The 19,830-nt window shown below is 41.3% G+C and overlaps 1 protein-coding gene across 11 annotated transcripts in view; it reads right to left on the reverse strand.

Annotated features, from left to right (window-relative positions):
* The window catches only part of LOC124231409 (lebercilin-like protein), a 50,810-nt gene that overhangs the window by 20,972 nt on the left and 10,008 nt on the right, over positions 1–19,830 (reverse strand). For 9 of the 11 annotated variants that reach the window (XM_046648209.1, XM_046648207.1, XM_046648210.1 and 6 more), the window contains 2 exons: positions 2,963–3,303; positions 2,549–2,695 (listed from right to left, as the gene is read on the reverse strand). In XM_046648209.1, the coding sequence (XP_046504165.1) occupies positions 2,549–2,695; positions 2,963–3,293 (478 nt within the window). In that variant the 5' untranslated portion in view covers positions 3,294–3,303. The remainder of the gene's footprint in view (positions 1–2,548; positions 2,696–2,962; positions 3,304–19,830) is intronic. The other 2 variants (XM_046648211.1, XM_046648212.1) reach the window with 2 other exon arrangements.

The following is a 19,830-nucleotide window of genomic DNA, read 5'->3' on the forward strand; positions in this document are numbered from 1 at the left end:
TCGCAGTCCCGTCTCCTGGTCATTTTCCATTTTGCTTTCACTGTCCATTCCAGTCCCGCCATCTCCCCGCCCTCGGTCTGGTTCTGCTCCTTATCCTGAGCCGTGCTGGCTCTGCCCTCTTCCGCCAGGTTCTCTCTCTCTCTCTTCCCAGTCTACGCTGTATTCACCTAAAAAGAGATGGCCCACTTCCTCCAAGGACCAGGTGAGAAGAGGTTCAGAGGAAGGCCTTTCCCCTTCTGTTCTCGTTGGTTCCCGGGGTTCGCCTGCTGGAGAGGGAGCCCTTCAGTGCTCCCTTGGGTCTTCCACCCCCTCCTGACTAAAGACAACGGGGCAAGAGGTGACCCAAGCGACGGAATGCAGCAGAGTCTACGGCCATACCACCCTGAACGTGCCCCATCTTGTCTGAACGCAGCAGAATCACTCCTTTTTTGGTATACCAATTTTTTGAATGACCATCACAGGTTTTGCCATTATATTGACAAAACAAGTCAAGGAAGGATATATAATTAATAGAGTTCTGAAACTACATTTTCTACAAAAGAAGGAATAACCAATTTTTGAAAATCAAATTGTAGAAATATACTGCTTGCTCTTTACACTGATTTAGGTAAATCTCCAATATCTGACCAAAGCAAAAATCCTATCAAACTGAAGTACTCGTTTGATTCTTATAATTTCTCTCTGAAATATTTTTCTGCATAAAATTTGCTTTTCTAAGAGGGGAGTTGAAAATAATCGATGTTACTGTTCGCTAGTGAATTCTGGGTCTGTATTGGTGGTTTGTAACCTGGTGTTACCAGGCCCTGAGGTCCGAGGTCTACTTTTAATATATCAGGAAGCTGAACAGACATTGAGCATTTCTCTGGAGAAGGGAGGCACTGGCTAAAACATTAAGCCTCTTTGTTTTGGGTTAGAATTATATTACCCCAGCATTAATTAATTAGTTACTTGCTGCTTAAATTTCTTTGGCAAACGCTTGCAAAACACGAGCTGTAAGGGAACAACAGAATAAACCCAGGGAATACTTTATCATTCTGTGACAAACCTTGATGCTACAATGAGTGTTTGAAGTTCATCATACACTGGTGGAAGGATCCTCAGGGACATATAACATTTAAGTTAAAGATGCATCCCATATTTATTTAAAATAATTTCAGGGTATTCATACACAAAAGAGTACCCAAGTGGGAGGAAACTTTCGCTCTTTCAGATAACGGAATTTAGGATTCTAGCCCAGTGTGAAGTGGCTGAATTAATTGAGGTTGCTCCTAATTTATGACCAGGTATCTTGCATAAAGGACACAATAAATATTTGTGGAATATATAAATGAGGAAACAGTTTTAAAAAGTTAAATTACAAGGTGCTTAGAACTCAAAACGCAGTCCATTTCTTGCAGAAATAGTTTTATGAACGCCAAGTGCCTTCTCGCACAGTCCCACAAAAGCCTAGACTCAATATACAGTGTAGTGTATGGATCAGTGGTCCCTTGTCATAAACCCCTGGGGCCAGACTGTCTCTGGACCTTTATAGCTTCATTGTTTATGGTGCATATATGGTATTTTCCCTAGTATTCCCAGTAGGGTTGGGGACAGCACACTTTAATCAAAGAATATTTTTGTAGTGAAATATATGACTTCGCAGTAAGTGAAATAAATAAAGATCAGTCTCATGTCAGTTCAAATCAAGATCTTGCTGCCAAGTCAGTTTCGGTGCAAAGGATATGAAGAATGTTTGGTTTTCAGAGTTTTGTAAATTTCAAATGCTGATAAGGGATTGTGTAACTGTAAAACCCAACCACGGTGTGTGTTCTGTGGTGAAACTCTCGTCTAAATGCCACCAACAGACTTCTCTGGACAGAGTCCCACTGCGAGGGAAGGACCTTGACTTTTCATCTACTGCCCTGGGCCTTGCCGGTGGGTGTAGGACTCCCACATCTCTGGAAAAGGGGCTTTTCACCTTCTGAGAGTCTGGTGAAAGCTATAGGTCCTTCTCTCTGGAAAAGTTCACAAATGCAAATAGACACAGAAATGCTTAGAACTCCATGGGGTTCATGGACGTGGGTCTCAGATTAAGAATCCTCCTCTACAGCTAAGAAGAAGGGGAACTGAAGATTCTAGGTGATCCAGAAGGAGCGCACGGGTGCGAGGCACAGCTAGTCACAGCAGGCTGGGGGTGAGAGAGACTGGGTAAATGTGACAGTGGATGTGCCCCACACATAGGCGGCTCTTAATTATCTTCCAGCTGTTGACTGACAGCAGTTCCGATAGTCACAGTGGAAAAGAGTCCCAGCTATTTCTACATAAGGGGCATTTGTAAGCCCCGGATTTCCTAAAATGGGAAGGAGTCACGGTCCGGGCAGGGAGGCAGGGAGGAAGAAGATCAAGAATACCACAAGGCTAATTCCAATCTGGATCCTTAGGAGTTGCTGGTGTTGGTACTTTTTTGTTTTTGGAATTCGTACTTTTAAAATCTACAAGGCAATGACATTATTAATAGCTTTTTGAGCCACCTCTGTTTCAAAAGATTGGCTTTGCCGACGTGCCTCACCGGACTTGGAGACCATCTTCTTGGGGAGCTGAGACAGGTCTTTACATTTCATTGGCGACTCAAACCTTGATTCTTCAGCTAGGATGAAAGGCAAGATGCCAGTGAAATCCAGGTACTCTGGTACTCTGTAACAAGGCCACCTGTTAACTAAAAATGGAACTAACCTCACTAGTGGGCTCCAGCAGGGGAAGCCATGCAAGAGGGCTAGGTTTTACATTTTATGCCCAACTTTCTGTTATTTTGTAATTATTCTTAATTTCTCTATTTCCTTCTATAAATGTTCACTCACAATACACATTTACAATATGAGAAAACAATAAAACAGCACATGGAGCTCTTCAAAAACTAGTGCATTAAAGGGTAATGTCATTATAACCAGAAATTTGGTCTCAGGTGGGAAATTCTGCTTCTTACCTTTAGGTTGGGAGATTTTAGAAACATTACACTTTTTCTTCTCCTCGTTCTTCCCTTTTACCACAGGCTTCTCTAGATAATTTCTATTAACAGGTGTTTCTGAACCTTCGGAGAGAAAGTCTTCCGAATAATCATAGTGAGAAGAACTTCGGCAGGAACACTGCGAGCGGCTGTAATCCACGCTCTTGTCGGAGGCGTTGCTGGTCCCTGGATGGTCGCCTGTGCCTGTGCCAGGGTGGCTCCCGAGCTCCGCAGACCTCCTGGGGTTTTCTAATGCCACCCCGGGGAAACGCTCATCCACGTGGGTTTCCGCTGCATTGGCCAAAGACATGGTCAACAGCCTGACAGAAGAAAAGAGTTTTTAGCTTTATAGCTATCAACATTAAAATAAACCTATGCTTTATGATGTTGAACTCCACAGGGATAATTAGGAACATGAAACCACACATTAGTTTGAAGTGTTTTCTGAAAAAATTTGTTTGGTTTTTACACTTTCTCTACATAAATTATAAAACCCCTGAGACCAAACTTTGGTGACATTATACTTACAGGTAATACAAGATCAAGTGCCTATCAGATAATAATATTGACAATAATTTATGAATTAGTGGGCTACAGTCTCATTCTTTAAGGCTGGCTGGCTGTTGGGATTTTTTGCCTTGATCAGAACTGAAGAAAATGACAGTATGCGGCAAGTTTGGATGGCTGGTATGAAATGCATCATTTATGAAATGAAATTCAGACATGTTTGTGGAGATGCACACACTTTTATTTACTAATGATGAAATCACATACGTTTCAGATTAAACATATAGAGTAGAAAATAATTAATCTAGGTTTCTAGAGCTAATATTTGTTCTAAATTTAAGAGAAATAGTGGGTTACAGTGATGTAAACTTGATCCATGATTATAAGGTTCTTTATATTTTAATTCAGGAAATTTGCATTCCTTTTTATGCTTTATTTAGACTATTATAACATGAGTATAATTTCCTTGATTATATACTACATGATGACAGAAGAGACAATTCAGAAAAACATGATTTACATAGGAAAATCATCCAGGGATTGGAACCTTTTTGAAGAAAATCACCAAATGGAAAATTTACATTTGTTTAATAAAGAACTCATCATATCTTCATCTACACAAAAAACTTTTATAAATAATGGATTTGGAAAAATCAACACTAAGTTTGTCTAATTATTTTCAGTTTATACAATGTGAATAGTTAAAATCTTATTTGAGAACTAAACAAGAGAGTAGGGTAGACTTCAAAGAAATGTGTTTAAAACTAAAAATGAAAATGAAATTTGATGGTGTGATCCTAATTTCTAATCAAGGGCATATGATACCACACAGTTGAAAGTCCTTGTAGCTAAAGGCCATGTCTGAAAAACTTACTGAATGAAGACCTACACAGAGCCATACTTCCTTTATTTAGGGTGGATTTGATTATAATTAAGAACAATTTAGAGTAATTCAACCATAGTACTCCTTCATTTGTAGATCAGGAATGTTTGCGTTTAGTGGATTACTCCCCAAAGCAACTTCCCCAGCTGCTCCAGAGCTCCCTGCAGCTAAAATGACTCCTCAGCTTTTTGCTCCTAGCACCTTGCTTAACATTCAGTGAAAAAAAATCATTGTATTTTACTTCCACTTTATTTTAAAACTCTTGGTATAGGGCGTAGGCACTAGTATTCAACTTGACTGAACTGAGTAATCTGTGTGACAGACAAGGCTAGGTGACAACGTCTCTCCTATTTGTTTCACACTGACGCTCCCACATATGCCCCATGAGGTCTGCAAGCCTACACCCGCTTCTTGTCTCCATCCGAGGACTCTGGGAGAGATGACAGCCCACGGTTAAAGGCACACTCCCTAACGATCCAGAAGTTTCCATGAAGAACAACGAGTCCCGCTCCCAGAGAGCTCGCGAAGGCTACTACACGAAGCTACTACAGGAGCTTTTCACATAGCCCTCATCCTTGATGATTTAGAAATGGTGGGTTCCAACGTACACAAACTTTTGATAGTTGATAAGCCTCTTAGTTCTCCGAAGCGAGAATTTAAAATGGAGAGAATAAGAAATCAAACACAAGAAGGACCCCCAATACACAGCCTCGATGGAACCGACTCTCGTTACAAACCAGACGGTTCCGCATTTCTCTGTAATGCCACTGCACTGAGGCACAGTAACGCCACTAGCGTCTCCTTCAGGTCAGCCTGCCTCAACAGCAGTTTGAAGCAGAGGACTTCATCTCCCGGGGGCCTTTAAAAGGGTTATTTTTTCGTTGAGTGCTCTCAATTCTCCTGTTTTATCAAGAAAGCAAAGGGAAGTTAGCCGGCATCAGATGCTTCCCAACAGGAGTCTGGCAGGACTCTCGAATGAGAGGGGGTTTGTGCTCAGTTCCTGCCTCTTTCTGCTTCTGCTCGACTCTCCAGCTTTCTCCTCCCCTCATGAAATACGTTAGCCAGTTCATAATCTTCCTCCTCCAGGAATCTTAGCCCGAATAAACTGATCAGTAACATTAGCATTATCCTCAGTATTCAACCAGTGCTTTGATTTTCTGCAAACTGTGCTCACATCATGTGATCCTGGCCGCACGGAGGGAACGGGCGCAGCCAGGTTAAGTGATTGTCCATGGTTTCCGGCTTCAAGGCCATGAAGCATCACGACTGAAAACGACAGACCGCTGGGACCATCACACAAGCCTAAAGCAAAGAACCGATCTTTCCAGGCACCTTCTGCCATGTAACAGTGGGCAGAGCACAGGCAAACATCCCTATTTTTGAACTTTTGCACCTGGATTAAGAAGAGATCCAGATGTTGGCAACCCGGAAGAGGCTCTGAAGGACCAAAAATGCTCAGCTGTCGCCCTCAAATCCTCGCCTGTCCTTGTCCCTGGGAGCTGTTCCTCCTCACACCTTCTTGCTCATGACCTTTGCCCCCAATTCCCTCCCCACCCATCCTGATAAGTCCAGATTGCCCAAACAACGGTTGCTAATGCATAAGAATTTGTTTCAGACTGTCGTTCCTGACACAAGCTAAATTTGGGCTGACCACTCCTGATAAAGCCCTATAAAAATTCCTCCTCCTTCCCCACCTTGAATACTTCTTTGAGAAATCTCATGCCGGCATTGTAGAATGAAGGCTTAATTTGACAGTGTTTTTCAGGTTACGGTCACAAATTGCCCAACAGCTACAATAGTGGGAGTGTGACAAGGTAGACGGTGACAGACAATCTGAAGGCAGACTGGCCTGGGTTTGAGCCTGGGCCTGTCACCGACTGAGTGAGGAGGTCTTGGCCATCTGTGAAATGTGAATAACGGCCTGGATTTCCTAGGGTTATCCCAGGGGAAATGAGACCGTGTTCATAAAATACCTGTCATGGCACCTGTCACACAGCAAGCAGTCAACACACACTGGTTTCCCCTCTTGGAAGTCAGGCTGGGACAAACCCCAGAACTGTCAAGGGCTCTGCTGGTGTCTTCACGTGAGAGATGCAACCAAGAGTCAGTCTATTTCCCCATCAACTGTCTTACTTATTTACTTATTCTTATTTTTTTGTAGTGAAAGTTTCTTTTTTTATTGAGGTAACATTGGTTTACCCATCAACTGTTTTAGTGGGAACAAGTGCTGGACTAATCCCATTAGCCCGAAAACTCCCTGAAGATGGAGAGTGTGTCTTGTTCCTGTCGCAACTTCAGGCCTAGCAGAGTGCTGCCACACAACCGCTATTCTTAAAGGCTTGAAGAATCACTACCACCACCATGACCACCATGGCCTATGTACGCCAAGCACAGAGGCAGGAGCTTACGTACATTAGTTTACTTACTCATGACGATAGTCCTGAGAAATAGGTATTATAACCCTATTTTACAGATGAGCAAACTAAGGCTCAGAAAGGTTAAGTAACTTGTCCAAGGTCACAAAGCTAATGAGTGGGAGAACTGAGTTTTGAATCCGACTCTGTCTGCCTTTAAAGTTTTTTCACTACACCATACTGGTTGACCCCAAATGGACAGAATTTGACCCAACTTATTTATCACTGCAAACTTAAAATGTTTTGTCCAAACCTGGGATAAGCTGACAGGAGTGACTTCCTATTTGGCTTTTCATTGTTTTGCCTCTGCTCTAGAGTTCAAAATCCTAGATTATGTTGAAAATAATCCCTTAATCTTTCAGATTAATCCACATGACTCACTCTGAATTTGACATGATAGGAGCAGTGAAATGATGACGATGAGGACGTTAGGGGAGCGGCGTTCTCTTCCGTTCCTAAATTAGAGTATTGAGGTTTGAGGATGTGGTTGTACCCCATCTACAAGTTTTTTTTTTTTAAAGATTTTATTTTTTCCTTTTTCTCCCCAAAGCCCCCTACATAGTTGTATATTCTTCGTTGTGGGTCCTTCTAGTTGTGGCACGTGGGACGCTGCCTCAGCGTGGTTTGATGAGCAGTGCCATGTCCACGCCCAGGATTCGAACCAACGAAACCCTGGGCCGCCTGCAGTGGAGCACGCGAACTTAACCGCTCGGCCACGGGGCCAGCCCCCATTTGCAAGTTTTTTTAAAAGATTCCCTCTGAATCACATGCTCACAGAGGGCTAACACAAGCTCTAACTGTCCCATGTTTGATATAGTAGAGAACTAGTCATTCTGGTCTTTTTGTTTAATAAACATTGATATAACACGGAAAAACAAGGAAAAAAATTCTAATGGAAATCTATTGGAGCCACATAAGACGCTAACTATAAACCACCTCACTCCTAAAACAATTCTAGCAGATTAAAATGTGCCCCAATGGAAGGCTTTGCAGATTAGCTGTAAGGAAGAAGGATTTGAAGTCATTATTGCCCTCCTCGTGTGGATCTGCAAGAGCCAGCCTCTGTTGACGGCTGGACAGCCCCCGTGTGTACTGTCTCCTGTGGGTCTCTATTTTGCAAGGTCTCTATCACTAGGAGGCAGTAACTGTAGCTCCTTTAAAATGCTTCAAAAATCACGTACAATTAAAAATGCCGCAGTGAGAAGATACCTTATTAGCAAAATTGTCCATAATCTTTCCTGCCTAATAATTTACCTTACCTAATACAAAAGATAGAATTCCCTTAGGATGGACCAAAAAGTAGTCTTATTATAAAGAAAATTTTATTTTTTTTGGCGGGATGGGTGGGTAGAAAATTCTTTATTGCCACCGATTATCTAGTGGATGTGCTGTCAGCTTGCTTTCACTAAATTTCTAAAACACACGAGGCACATTCTACTATTGATCATTATTTCACACACATAAAAAGTATCAGCAACTTCAGGTTAATTACTGGGTTCACTGCTCTATCATCATCTTATAATTAAACAGGCCCAAATATCCAAGAATTAGGAACTACAATTTCAATCTAAGACACTGATTTTTTTTTTGAATTTACTAAACTTAAAATTTCTCATAAACGATAGTGCTATATTGTTTTGAAACAATCGATTTACAACTTGGTAAGGCCAGTATGTGCCCTGGCTGGCCCAGTGATTTGTCGGAACTCACTGATGTCAGTGTCATGAGAATCAGCTTTTGGGTAAACTTGCTGTGCTCCTCTCTGCTATAACAAATAGGAAGACACTTATTCCCAGTATAACAGCATAGTCTTCGACAGGAGGAGGTCCTGAGAAGAAATGGAACCAGATGGTTCCACATTAAGTAGTTCAGCAACAACGGAATCAACACTCAAATGAATTTAGTGGGTGGTTCACCAACATTTAGAGGGTCATTTTGTCTTTTTTTAAAGGTTGGCACCTGAGCTAACAACTGTTGCCAATCTTCTTTTTTTTTTTTCCCGTTTTCTTTTCTCCCCAAATCCCCCTACTACATAGTAGTATATTTTAGTTGTGGGTCCTTCTAGTTGTGGGATGTGGGACGCCGCCTCAGCGTGGGCTGACAAGGCAGTGCCATGTCCGCGCCCCGGATCCAAACCCGCGAAACCTTGGGCTGCCGAAGTGGAGCGAGCGAACTTAACCACTTGGCCATGGGCTGACCCCTAAATGGTCATTTTTAATGCATCCAATAGGTCAATTTTTTTGGCTTACTGAGAGTATATATTTTATAAGAAAACCAGTTCCTTAGCTATTGGGATGCAAGTCTTTTTTTTTTTTTTAAACGTCTCTATTGAGGTAATAAACTGCACATATTTGAGGTATACAATTTGGTAGTTGTAGACATCTGTATATACTCCTGGAACTATCACCACAATCAAGAGAGTGAACAGGGGCTGGCCCGGTGGCGCAGCAGTTAAGTTCACACGTTCTGCTTGGGCGGCCCAGGATTTCACCGGTTCGGATCCCAGGTGCGAACATGGCACCGCTTGGCACGCCGTGCTGTGGCAGGCGTCCCACATATAAAGTAGAGGAAGATGGGCACAGATGTTAGCTCAGGGCCAGTCTTCCTCTTAAAAAAAGAGAGTGAACACATCCATCACCTCGAAGTTTCCCTGGACCCCTGGGTGACTCCTCTCTCCCGTCCCTCCCTGCACCCCACCCCCACTCCAGACAACCACTGGCTGTATTTTGTCACTATAGTTTGCATTTTCTAGAGTTTCATATAAATGGAATCATACAGTATATACTTTTATTTGGTTTGGCTTCTTCAACTCAGCATAGTTAGAGATTCATCCATGTTACCATGTATCAATAGTTCATTCTTCTTTTTAACTGCTGAGTAGCACCCAATTGTATGAATAAATGATAATTTGTTTATCCATTCACCTGTTGATGGACATTTCAGCTATCTTTAGTTTTTGGCTATTACAAATGAAATTGCTAGGAACATTCACACACAAGTCTTGTGTATGGACATACGATTTCTTTTCTCTAGGGCAAATACCTAGAGTGGAACGGCTGGATCACACGGTAGATACGTGTTTAACTTTTTAAGAAACCATCAAATTGTTTTCCAAAGTGGCTGTTCCATTTTACATTCCCACCAGCAGGGTCTAAGAGTTCCAGTTGTTCCACATCCCTGCTAACATGTGATATGGTCAGTCTTTTTAGGCTTTGTAATAGGTCTATGTAGTGATGTCCCATTGCGGTTTTTTTTTTTAAGATTTTATTTTTCCTTTTTCTCCCAAAGCTCCCGGTACATAGTTGTGTATTTTTAGTTGTGGGTCCTTCTGGTTGTGGCATGAGGGATGCTGCCTCAGCGTGGCTTGATGAGCAGTGCCATGTCTGCACCCAGGATCCAAACCAGCGAAACCCTGGGCCGCCGCAGTGGAGCGCTCAAACTTAACCACTCCGCCACAGGGCTGGCCCCCCATTATGGCTTTAATTTGCATTTCCCAAATGACTAATTATATTAAACATTTTTTCACATGCTTATTTGCCATCCTTATATCTTCTTCTTTTTTTTTTTTGGTGAAGTGTCTGTTCAAATCTTTTTTTAATTTTCAAAATGGGTTGTTTGTTTTCTTATTGTTGAGTTTTCAGAGTTCTTTTATATTCTGGACATAAGTCCTTTATCAGATACGTTTGCAAATATTTTCTCCCAGTCTGTGGCTTGTGTTTTTATTCTCTTAAAAGTGTCTGCAGTATTTTGAATTTTGATGAAGCATAATTATCAATACGTTCTTTTAAGAATGATCCTTTTGGTGTTGCATCTAAGAAATTTTTGCATAACCTGAGGCTACAAAGATTTTCTCCTTGCTTTGTTTTAGAAGTTTTATAGTTTAAGTTGTACTTTGATCCATTTTGAGTTATTATGGATCAATGGACCACAATTCACTTTTTTGTATACGGACATCCAAGTGTTGCAGCACCATTTCTTGAAAAGACTATCCCTTTCCACTGAATTGCCTCTGCATCTTGATAAAAATTGAGATGTCCATATGTGGATCTGTTTCTGTGCTCTCTCTCCTGCTCCACTGATCAATTTCTCCAACTTCACACCAATCCACACTGTCCTGGTTACGGCAGCTTTACAATCAATCTTGAAATGAAGGAGTGTTAGTCCTTCAGTGCTGCTCTTCCTTTTCAAAGGTGTTTTGGCCATTTCACGTCCTTTGATTTCCTATGGGAATTTTCTTTTTTTGTGAGGAAGACTGGCCCTGGGCTAACATCTCTGCCAATCTTGCTCTATTTTATATGGGATGCCTCCACAATGTGGCTTGACGAGCGGTGCTAGGTCTGCACCTGGGATCCGATCCCGAGAACCCTGGGCCGCCGAAGCAGAGCATGCAAACTTAACCACTACACCGCCAGGCCGGCCCCTCCATGGGAATTTTAGCATCAGCTTGTCAATTCCTTTAAAAAAGCTTAATGGGATTGGGATTGGGATTCCATTGAGTCTAGAGATAAATTTATGGAGAATCGAGACCATGAAAAAATTGAATCTTCCCATCCATGGATAAGATACACCTCCCATTTATTAGGTCTTCTTTGATTTCTCAGCATTGTTTCATATTTTCAGTACACAAGTCTCTTACAGGTTTATCTCTAAGTAGTTCATATTTTTTGATGGGAACTGGTGTTGTATTGCTATTGTAAGTGGTGTTATCTTTTAATTTCAATTTCTAATTGTTTGCTTATAGTATATAGAAATACTATTGATATTTGCATATTGATCCTGCCCTCCTGTAAGCTTGCTTAACCCACTTAGTGGTTCTAATAGCTTTTTTGTAGATTCCATCAGACTGTCTACACAGATGATCACGTCATCTGTAAACAAAGAGTTTAATTCTCCTTTTCTAAGATGGACCCTTTAATTTCTTTTTCTTGCCTGACTGCATTGGTGAGAATCTCCAGTACCATGTTGAACAGAAGTGGTGGTAAGAGTGGACGTCAGTGTCTTGTTTTGGATCTTAGGAGGGAAGCATGCACCTTTCACCATTATGATGTTGGCTGTAGGTTTTCCACAGATGCTCTTTATCAGGCTGAGGAAGTTCCCTTCTATTCATCATTTGTCTGGGGAAGTAATGCAAATCTTGAAGAAGTGGGAAGAGAGAAGATATCAAGAGAGGGAACAGACAAAGGGAAGAGAGAGAGAGAGAGTTAGGAAACGAGGGAAGTCCATTTGGGGCTCCTGCTGAAGGCCGAGGGAAATCCACCTGGAAAACCCTTTGTCCATCCAGGCTGAGGCAGTACCTCCCCCTTCTACAAGTACAGTCAGGAACTACCGTCTAGGACAAGGAGCCAATGCTTCCATTTCCCAAACTGGCTCTATTCCTGAGCGCTTCCATAAGAACCCCCTTGAGTTCCCTTAGACTCAGTCTGTATTGCATTTGGTTTTAGGAAGGGGCATTCAGCACTCTCTGGAAGACTAGAGGCCCCTCTGCTGGTTATCAAGAGGCAGAGGCAGGACCGCACTATTGTCTGTTGTCTACCAGAGGGTAAGGATCGTGTAACTGCAGACACCCATTCAGCTGGGGAGACAACCAGGTGGTTCCTCCACAGACGGTCACCTTTCCTTCCCTAGGCCCCAGTGCCCCAAGTGGTAAGGGGAGTTATCATGCACCCTTCCCAGGCTCTCTGGAATGCACACCCTGTGTGGCAGGCAGCTTCTAAGCTGGCTCCCAACAATCCCCACTTCCTGGTATCCATGCCCTGTGTAATCCTCTCCCCTTGAGTGTGACTCAGATGATGGTTGTAAGATGAGGTAACGGAAAGACTCTGACTTCCGTCTTAATCACTTGCTCACACTGATGGAACCCAACTGCCATGTTGTAAGGTGACCGATGGAGAAGCACACATGGCAAGACACTGAGGCCTCAAGCTAACAGCCAGTGAGGAACTGAGGCCCTCAGCGGAACAGCCTGTGAGGAACCGAATCCTGCCAGGCCCCACCGAGTGGGCTTGGAAGCTTGGACCTTCCCCCAGATGAGTCTGGAGATAAGAGCAGCCCCAAGTGACATGCTGATTGCAGCCTTGAGAGACAGCCCTAGCCAAAGGCCCCTGCCGTGCCCAGATTCCTGACCACAGCATAATAAATGTTTGTTGCTGTAGTTTTTCCAGTTCATGTGAAAACTGGAGAGAGACACACAGAACAGAAAACTTCCGTGTGAATCTACCACAGGAGGTTACAAAACCAACCGTGATCTTGCAGAAAAATGGAAGAAGATTTACAAGAAACAACTTAATTTGGGTTAATAGATGCTTTCTCAAATGTTTATTTACTTTATCTTTTTTTTATTGAGTTATTGATAGGTTACAATCTTGTGAAATTTCAATTGTACATTAATGTTTGTCAGTCATGTTGTAGGTGCACCACTGCACCCTTTGTGCCCACCCCCCACCCCACCTTTCCCCTGGTATCCACTAAACTGTTCTTAGTCCATAATTTTAAATTCCTCATATGAGTGGAGTCATACACAGATTACGTTTCTCTCGCTGGCTTATTTCACTTAACATAATTCTCTCAAGGTCCATCCATGTTATTGCAAATGGGATGATTTTGTTCTGTTTTGCAGCTGAGTAGTATTCCATTGTATATATGTACCACATCTTCTTTATCCATTCGTCTGTTGATGGGCACTTAGGTTGCTTCCACGTCTTGGCTATTGTAAACAGTGCTGCAATAAACATTGGGGTGCATAGGACTTTTGGGACTGCTGACTTCAAGCTCTTTGGATAAATACCCAGTAGTGGGATGGCTGGATCGTATGGTAGTTCTATTTTTAATTTTTTGAGGAATCTCCATACTGTTTTCCATAGTGGCTGCACCAGTTTGCATTCCCACCAGCAGTGTATGAGGGTTCCTTTTTCTCTGCAACCTCTCCAACATTTGTTGCTATTAGTTTTAGATATTTTTGTCATTCTAACGGGTGTAAGGTGATATCTTAGTGTAGTTTTGATTTGCATTTCCCTGATGATCAGCGATGATGAGCATCTTTTCATGTGTCTATTGGCCATCCGTATATCTTCTTTGGAGAAATGTCTCTTCATGTCTCCAGCCCATTTTTTGATTGGGTTATTTGATGTTTTGTTGTTGAGTTGTGAGAGTTCTTTATATATTATGGATATTAAGCCTTTGTCAGATATATGACTTGCAAATATTTTTTCCCAGTTAGTGGGTTGTTTTTTTGTTTCAAGCCTGTTTTCATTTGCCTTGAAGAAGCTCTTTAATCTGATGAAGTCCCATTTATTTATTCTTTCTATTGTTTCCCTTCTCTGAGAAGGCATGGTGTCCGAAAAGATCCTTTTAATACTGATGTCAAAGAGTGTACTGCCTACGTTTTCTTCCAGAAGCCTTATGGTTTCAGGTCTCACCTTTAGGTCTTTAGTCCATTTTGAGTTTATTTTGGTGAATGGTGAAAAAGAATGGTCAATTTTCATTCTTTTACATGTGGCTGTCCAGTTTTCCCAGCACCATTTGTTGAAAAGACTTTCTTTTCTCCATTGTATGCCCTCAGCTCCTTTGTCAAAGATAAGCTGTCCATAGATGTGTGGTTTTATTTCTGGGCTTTCAATTCTGTTCCATTGATCTGTGCACCTGTTTTTGTACCAGTACCATGCTGTTTTGATTACTGTAGCTTTGTAGTATGTTTTGAAGTCAGGGATTGTGATGCCTCCCGTTTTGTTCTTTTTTCTCAGGATTGCTTTAGAAATTCGGGGTCTTTTGTTGCCCCATATGAATTTTAGGGTTCTTTGTTCTAATTCTGTAAAGAACGTCATTGGGATTCTGATTGGGATGGCATTGAATCTGTAGATTGCTTTAGGTAGAACGGACATTTTAACTATGTTTATTCTTCCAATCCATGAACATGGAATGTCTTTCCATCTCCTTATGTCGTCATCCAATTCTCTCAGAAAGGCCTTGTAATTTTCATTATATAGGTCCTTCACTTCCTTAGTTAAATTTACCCCAAGGTATTTTATTCTTTTTGTTGGAATTGTGAATGGTATTGTATTCTTGAGTTCTTTTTCTGTTGGTTCATTACTGGAGTATAGAAATGCTACTGATTTATGCAAATTTATTTTATACCCTGCAACTTTGCTGTAGTTGTTGATTACTTCTAACAGTTTTCCAATGGATTCTTTGGGGTTTTCTATATATAAGATCATGTCGTCTGCAAACAGTGAGAGTTTCACTTCTTCCCTCCCTATTTGGATTCCTTTTATTCCTTTTTCTTGCCTGATTGCTCTGGCCAGGACCTCCAGTACTATGTTAAATAAGAGTGGTGATAGAGGGCATCCTTGTCTCGTTCCTGTTTTCAGGGGGATGGGGTTCAGTTTTTGCCCATTGAGTATGATGTTGGCTATGGGTTTGTCATATATGGCCTTTATTATGTTGAGGTAGTTTCCTTCTATGCCCACTTTGTTCAGAGTTTTTATCATAAATGGCTGTTGGATCTTGTCAAATGCCTTCTCTGCATCTATTGAGATGATCATGTGGTTTTTATTCCTCAGTTTGTTGATGTGGTTTATCACGTTGATTGATTTGCGGATGTTGAACCATCCCTGTGTCCCTGGTATGAATCCCACCTGATCCTGATGTATGATTCTTTTGATGAATTGCTGAATTCCGGTTGCCAAAATTTTGTTTAGACTTTTTGCATCTATGTTCATCAGTGATATTGGCCTGTAGTTCTCTTTTTTCATGGTGTCCTTGTCAGGTTTTGGTATCAGCATGATGTTGGCCTCATAGAATGTGTTAGGAAGTGTTCCATCTTCCCTAATTTTTTGGAATAGCTTGAAAAGGACAGGTATTAAATCCTCTCTGAACGTTTGGTAGAATTCCCCAGGAAAGCCATCTGGTCCTGGGGTTTTATTCTTTGGGATGTTTTTGATTGCTGTTTCAATCTCTTTCCTTGTGATTGGTCTGTTCAAATTGTCTGCCTCTTCTTGAGTGAGCTTTGGGAGATTGTAGGAGTCCAAGAATTTATCCATTTCCTCTAGGTTATCCATTCTGTTGGCATATAGTTTTTTGTAGTATTCTCTTATAATCTGTTGTATTTCTGCAGAGTCTGTTGTTATTTCTCCTCGCTCATTTCTGATTTTGTTTATTTGAGCTTTCTCCCTTTTTTTCTTTGTAAGTCTGGCTAGTGGTTTGTCAATTTTATTTATCTTCTCAAAAAACCAGCTCTTTGTCTCATTGATCCTTTCTACTGCCTTTTTCCTTTCAATAGTATTTATTTCTGCTCTGATTTTTATTATTTCTCTCCTTCTGCTGACTTTGGGCTTCATTTGTTCTTTTTTCTCTAGTTCAGTTAGGTGTGTTTTAAGGTTGCTTATTTGGGATTTTTCTTGTTTGTTAAGATGTGCCTGTATTGCGATGAATTTTCCTCTTAATACAGCTTTTGCTGTATCCCATATGAGTTGGTATGGCATGTTATCATTTTCATTTGTTTCCAGGTATTTTTTTATTTCTTCTTTAATTTCTTCAAGGATCCATTGCTTGTTCAGTAGTGTGTTGTTTAGTTTCCACATCTTTGTGCCTTTCTCAGCTTTTTTCTTGTAATTAATTTCTAGCCTTATAGCACTATGATCTGAGAAGATGCTTGTTATTATTTCAATTTTTTTTTTAATTTGGAGAGGCTTGCCTTGTTTCCCAACATATGGTCTATCCTAGAGAATGTTCCATGTGCACTTGAGAAGAATGTGTATTCAGCTCTTTCAGGGTGGAGTGATCTATATATGTCTATTAAGTCCAATTGTTTTAGTTTTTCATTTAGCTCCACTATTTCCTTGTTGATTTTCTGTCTGGATGATCTGTCCATTGATGTGAGTGGGCTGTTGAGGTCCCCTACTATTATTGTGTTGTTTTTAACATCTTCCTTTAGGTCTGTTAATAGTTGCTTTATGAATCTTGGAGCTCCTGTGTTGGGTGCATAGATATTTATAAGCGTTATTTCTTCTTGATGAAGTGTCCCTTTGATCATTATATATTGTCCCTCTGTGTCTCTCTTTACCTGTCTTATTTTGAAATCCACTTGGTCTGATATGAAAATTGCAACACCTGCCTTTTTTTCCTTGCTATTTGCTCGAAGTATTGTCCTCCACCCCTTCACCCTGAGTCTGTGTTTGTCCTTGGGGCTGAGGTGTGTTTCCTGGAGGCAACAAATTGTTGGATTGTGTTCTTTAATCCATTTTGCCACTCTGTGTCTTTTTATTGGAGAGTTCAATCCGTTCACATTGAGAGTGATTATTGATGCATGTGGACTTAATGCTGTTAATCTGTTGCTCATTATCTTGTTTTCCTGTGTTTCTTTTCCTGTGTGCTTTAGACTATCCATTTAATACTGCAATTTCTTATGCTGGGTTTCTTAGATTTTTCCTGATTTATGATTTGTGACTCTGTTCTGTACTTTATTTTAGTGTCTACCTTGAAGTTTGTATTTAGAATCTCGTGTATAATATAGTCTATTCTCTGGTGGTCTCTTACCTACTTGACCAATACTGATTTAGACCCTTTGCTCTTCCCCTCCTAAGTAATTATTTTCATTTTTTATTCCAACTCGTCTTATTCATTTGTAGTTAGAGTGCTAAGATCGTCCTTGTTTTGGTAGTTTCCTTACCTTTACCCTAATGCTATAATTGAATATTTGCTATCCTGTTCTGGTTCTATTCATTGGTCTCCCTAGTCTGTGGGTTGTGTCCCCTTTCTCCCTTTTTTATTTTTTCAAGTATGAGAGCCTTCTTGAGGATTTCTTGTAATGGAGGGTTTTTAGTTACAAATTCCCTTAACTTTTGTTTGTCTGGAAAAGATTTAATTTCTCCCTCATATCTGAAGGAAATTCTTGCTGGATAGAGTATTCTTGGCTGAAGGTTTTTATCCTTTAAAGCTTTGAATATATCACTCCATTCTCTCCTAGCTTGTAGGGCTTCTGTAGAGAAATCCGCTGACAGTCTGATAGGGGCTCCTTTATAGGTTATTCTCTTTTTTTCCTTACTTCCCTGAGTATTCTTTCCTTATCATTCCTATTTGCCAACTTTACTATTATGTGCCGTGCGGTGGGTCTTTTTACATTGACAAATCTAGGAGATCTAAAACCCTCCTCTACACACACTTCTCCGTTGATCCCTAGATTTGGGAAGTTCTCTTCAATAATTTCATTAAGCACACTTTCTGCTCCATTTTCCTTTTCCATATTCTCGGGAATTCCTATGATCCTTATGTTCTTACTCCTCATTGAATCCATTATCTCTAGGAGATTTTCCTCATTTTTTTAAATTCTTAGTTCTCTTTCTTCCTCTGTCTGGCGCCATTCAGCCTGTCTGTCCTCGATTATGCTGATTTGCTCCTCTAGGTTGTCTACACGGGCATTCAGGGAATCCGTATTCTGTTTTATCTGGTCCATTGTGGTTTTCATCTCAAGTAATTCTGTTTGATTCTTCTTTATGATTTCAATCTCTTTTGTGAAGTAACTCCAGAACTCAGCTTGTTTCTCTATCTTTCTCTCTACCTCACTGAGCTTTTTGATTATAGCTGCTCTGAATTCACTATCACTTAGTTTACCTAATTCCAAGTCCTCAGGACTTAATTCTGTGCTTTTATTGTTTTCCTTCTGGTCTGGGGCTTTTATAAATTGCTGGATGGTAGAGGAGCGGTTTTTTCTCATGGTGGTAGAATTCAGTTGCAGTTACAGCCTGTCGCCACTAGATGGGGGTCGAGAGCGGCGTGTTAGCTCTCCGCCTTCGGGGCAAGATGGCTGCGCCCACTGGCTTTGCTGGGGGGGAGGGGCTGTTACACGCGCCTGGGTTCAGATCAGTTCTGTTCTCTGGTCTCCCAAGGCCCTTGATTTATGGGGTCCCCGTGGACAGAAGCTTTCCTCCCATCAGCGGGTCTCCACTGAATCAGCGGCAGGAGTCCTGGATGATCCCCCGGTCACGCAGCCCCTCCCCCGCTCCTTCCTGACCCGCGCCACAGCGATCGCAGACTCTAGGGGAGGGAGCGATGTTCTCTCCTACCGTTCCAGTGCCTCCAAGGGTGTGAGCAAGGTTTATGATCTCCGCCTTCTTGGTATTGTAGGTCTCTAACGAGCTGGCATTATGTTTATTCTCTGAAATTCAGTTCTTCCAATCTTTTGTTGTATTTTGGAGGGGAGAGAATCCCGGGTCAGCTCACCCCGCCATTTTGCTCCGCCCCCTCTCCTCTAATGTTTATTTACTTCATCTTGAAAAAAATGTATAAAGTGTCATATTTTCTCTATCTCTAATCTATTAATTTTAATCAAATCATGATCTTATCAAAGTAGTTTTTTGGAGTGGTGGCCAACCACTAAGCCATTAAATGCTGGGGTGATTTGTCACACAGGCATAGATAACACACTCAGATGTATCTTCTCACGGTGGTTCAGTTTCCAAAAGAATTACTTGAGCGTAAGATAAACCACATTCACCCAAGAGACAGAACATTCTTAGAATTCTGGAATTCCCAGGACCCCAGACCTGTTCTAAAATTTCTAACTATAAGACCTGAATGTGGGTCTGTTTGGGTTCACCTGTGAGAATTCCATTCCTTTTCATGAAACTGAGTCTGAGAGACATCATCAGCAAAAACTAAGTCTGATTTCTGGCTGTTACCAGTCAGCAATGAGATGCACCCTGGACGCGTCTCTCAAGCAGCTCCCTGGACTACTCAGCCTGTTAAATACCAGTTTCCTCACTGATCCGTTAAGATTGAGTGATGAGTGGTATCAGGACTCTGTTTACGCTTCTGAGTGATTAATTGTTTTAGAGTGTTTTTGTATTAATATAAATAGGCTACACCTTGTTACCAATAAAAAAAATGCACGCAGGCTCCACGTTTATGGATTTCTTATTATGTGGCGCATTATTGGGAAATCTAGGTCTTAGGCGAACAGCCTAATGTTCTTCTTAACTAATTGAATAATTAACTAATTATAATGTTCAGCCAAAGAACATTTATTTAGTGTCTACCAGGCACTGGGGTTA

This window comes from Equus quagga, chromosome 21 (genome assembly GCF_021613505.1).
Source record: "Equus quagga isolate Etosha38 chromosome 21, UCLA_HA_Equagga_1.0, whole genome shotgun sequence".
NCBI lineage: Eukaryota > Metazoa > Chordata > Mammalia > Perissodactyla > Equidae > Equus > Equus quagga.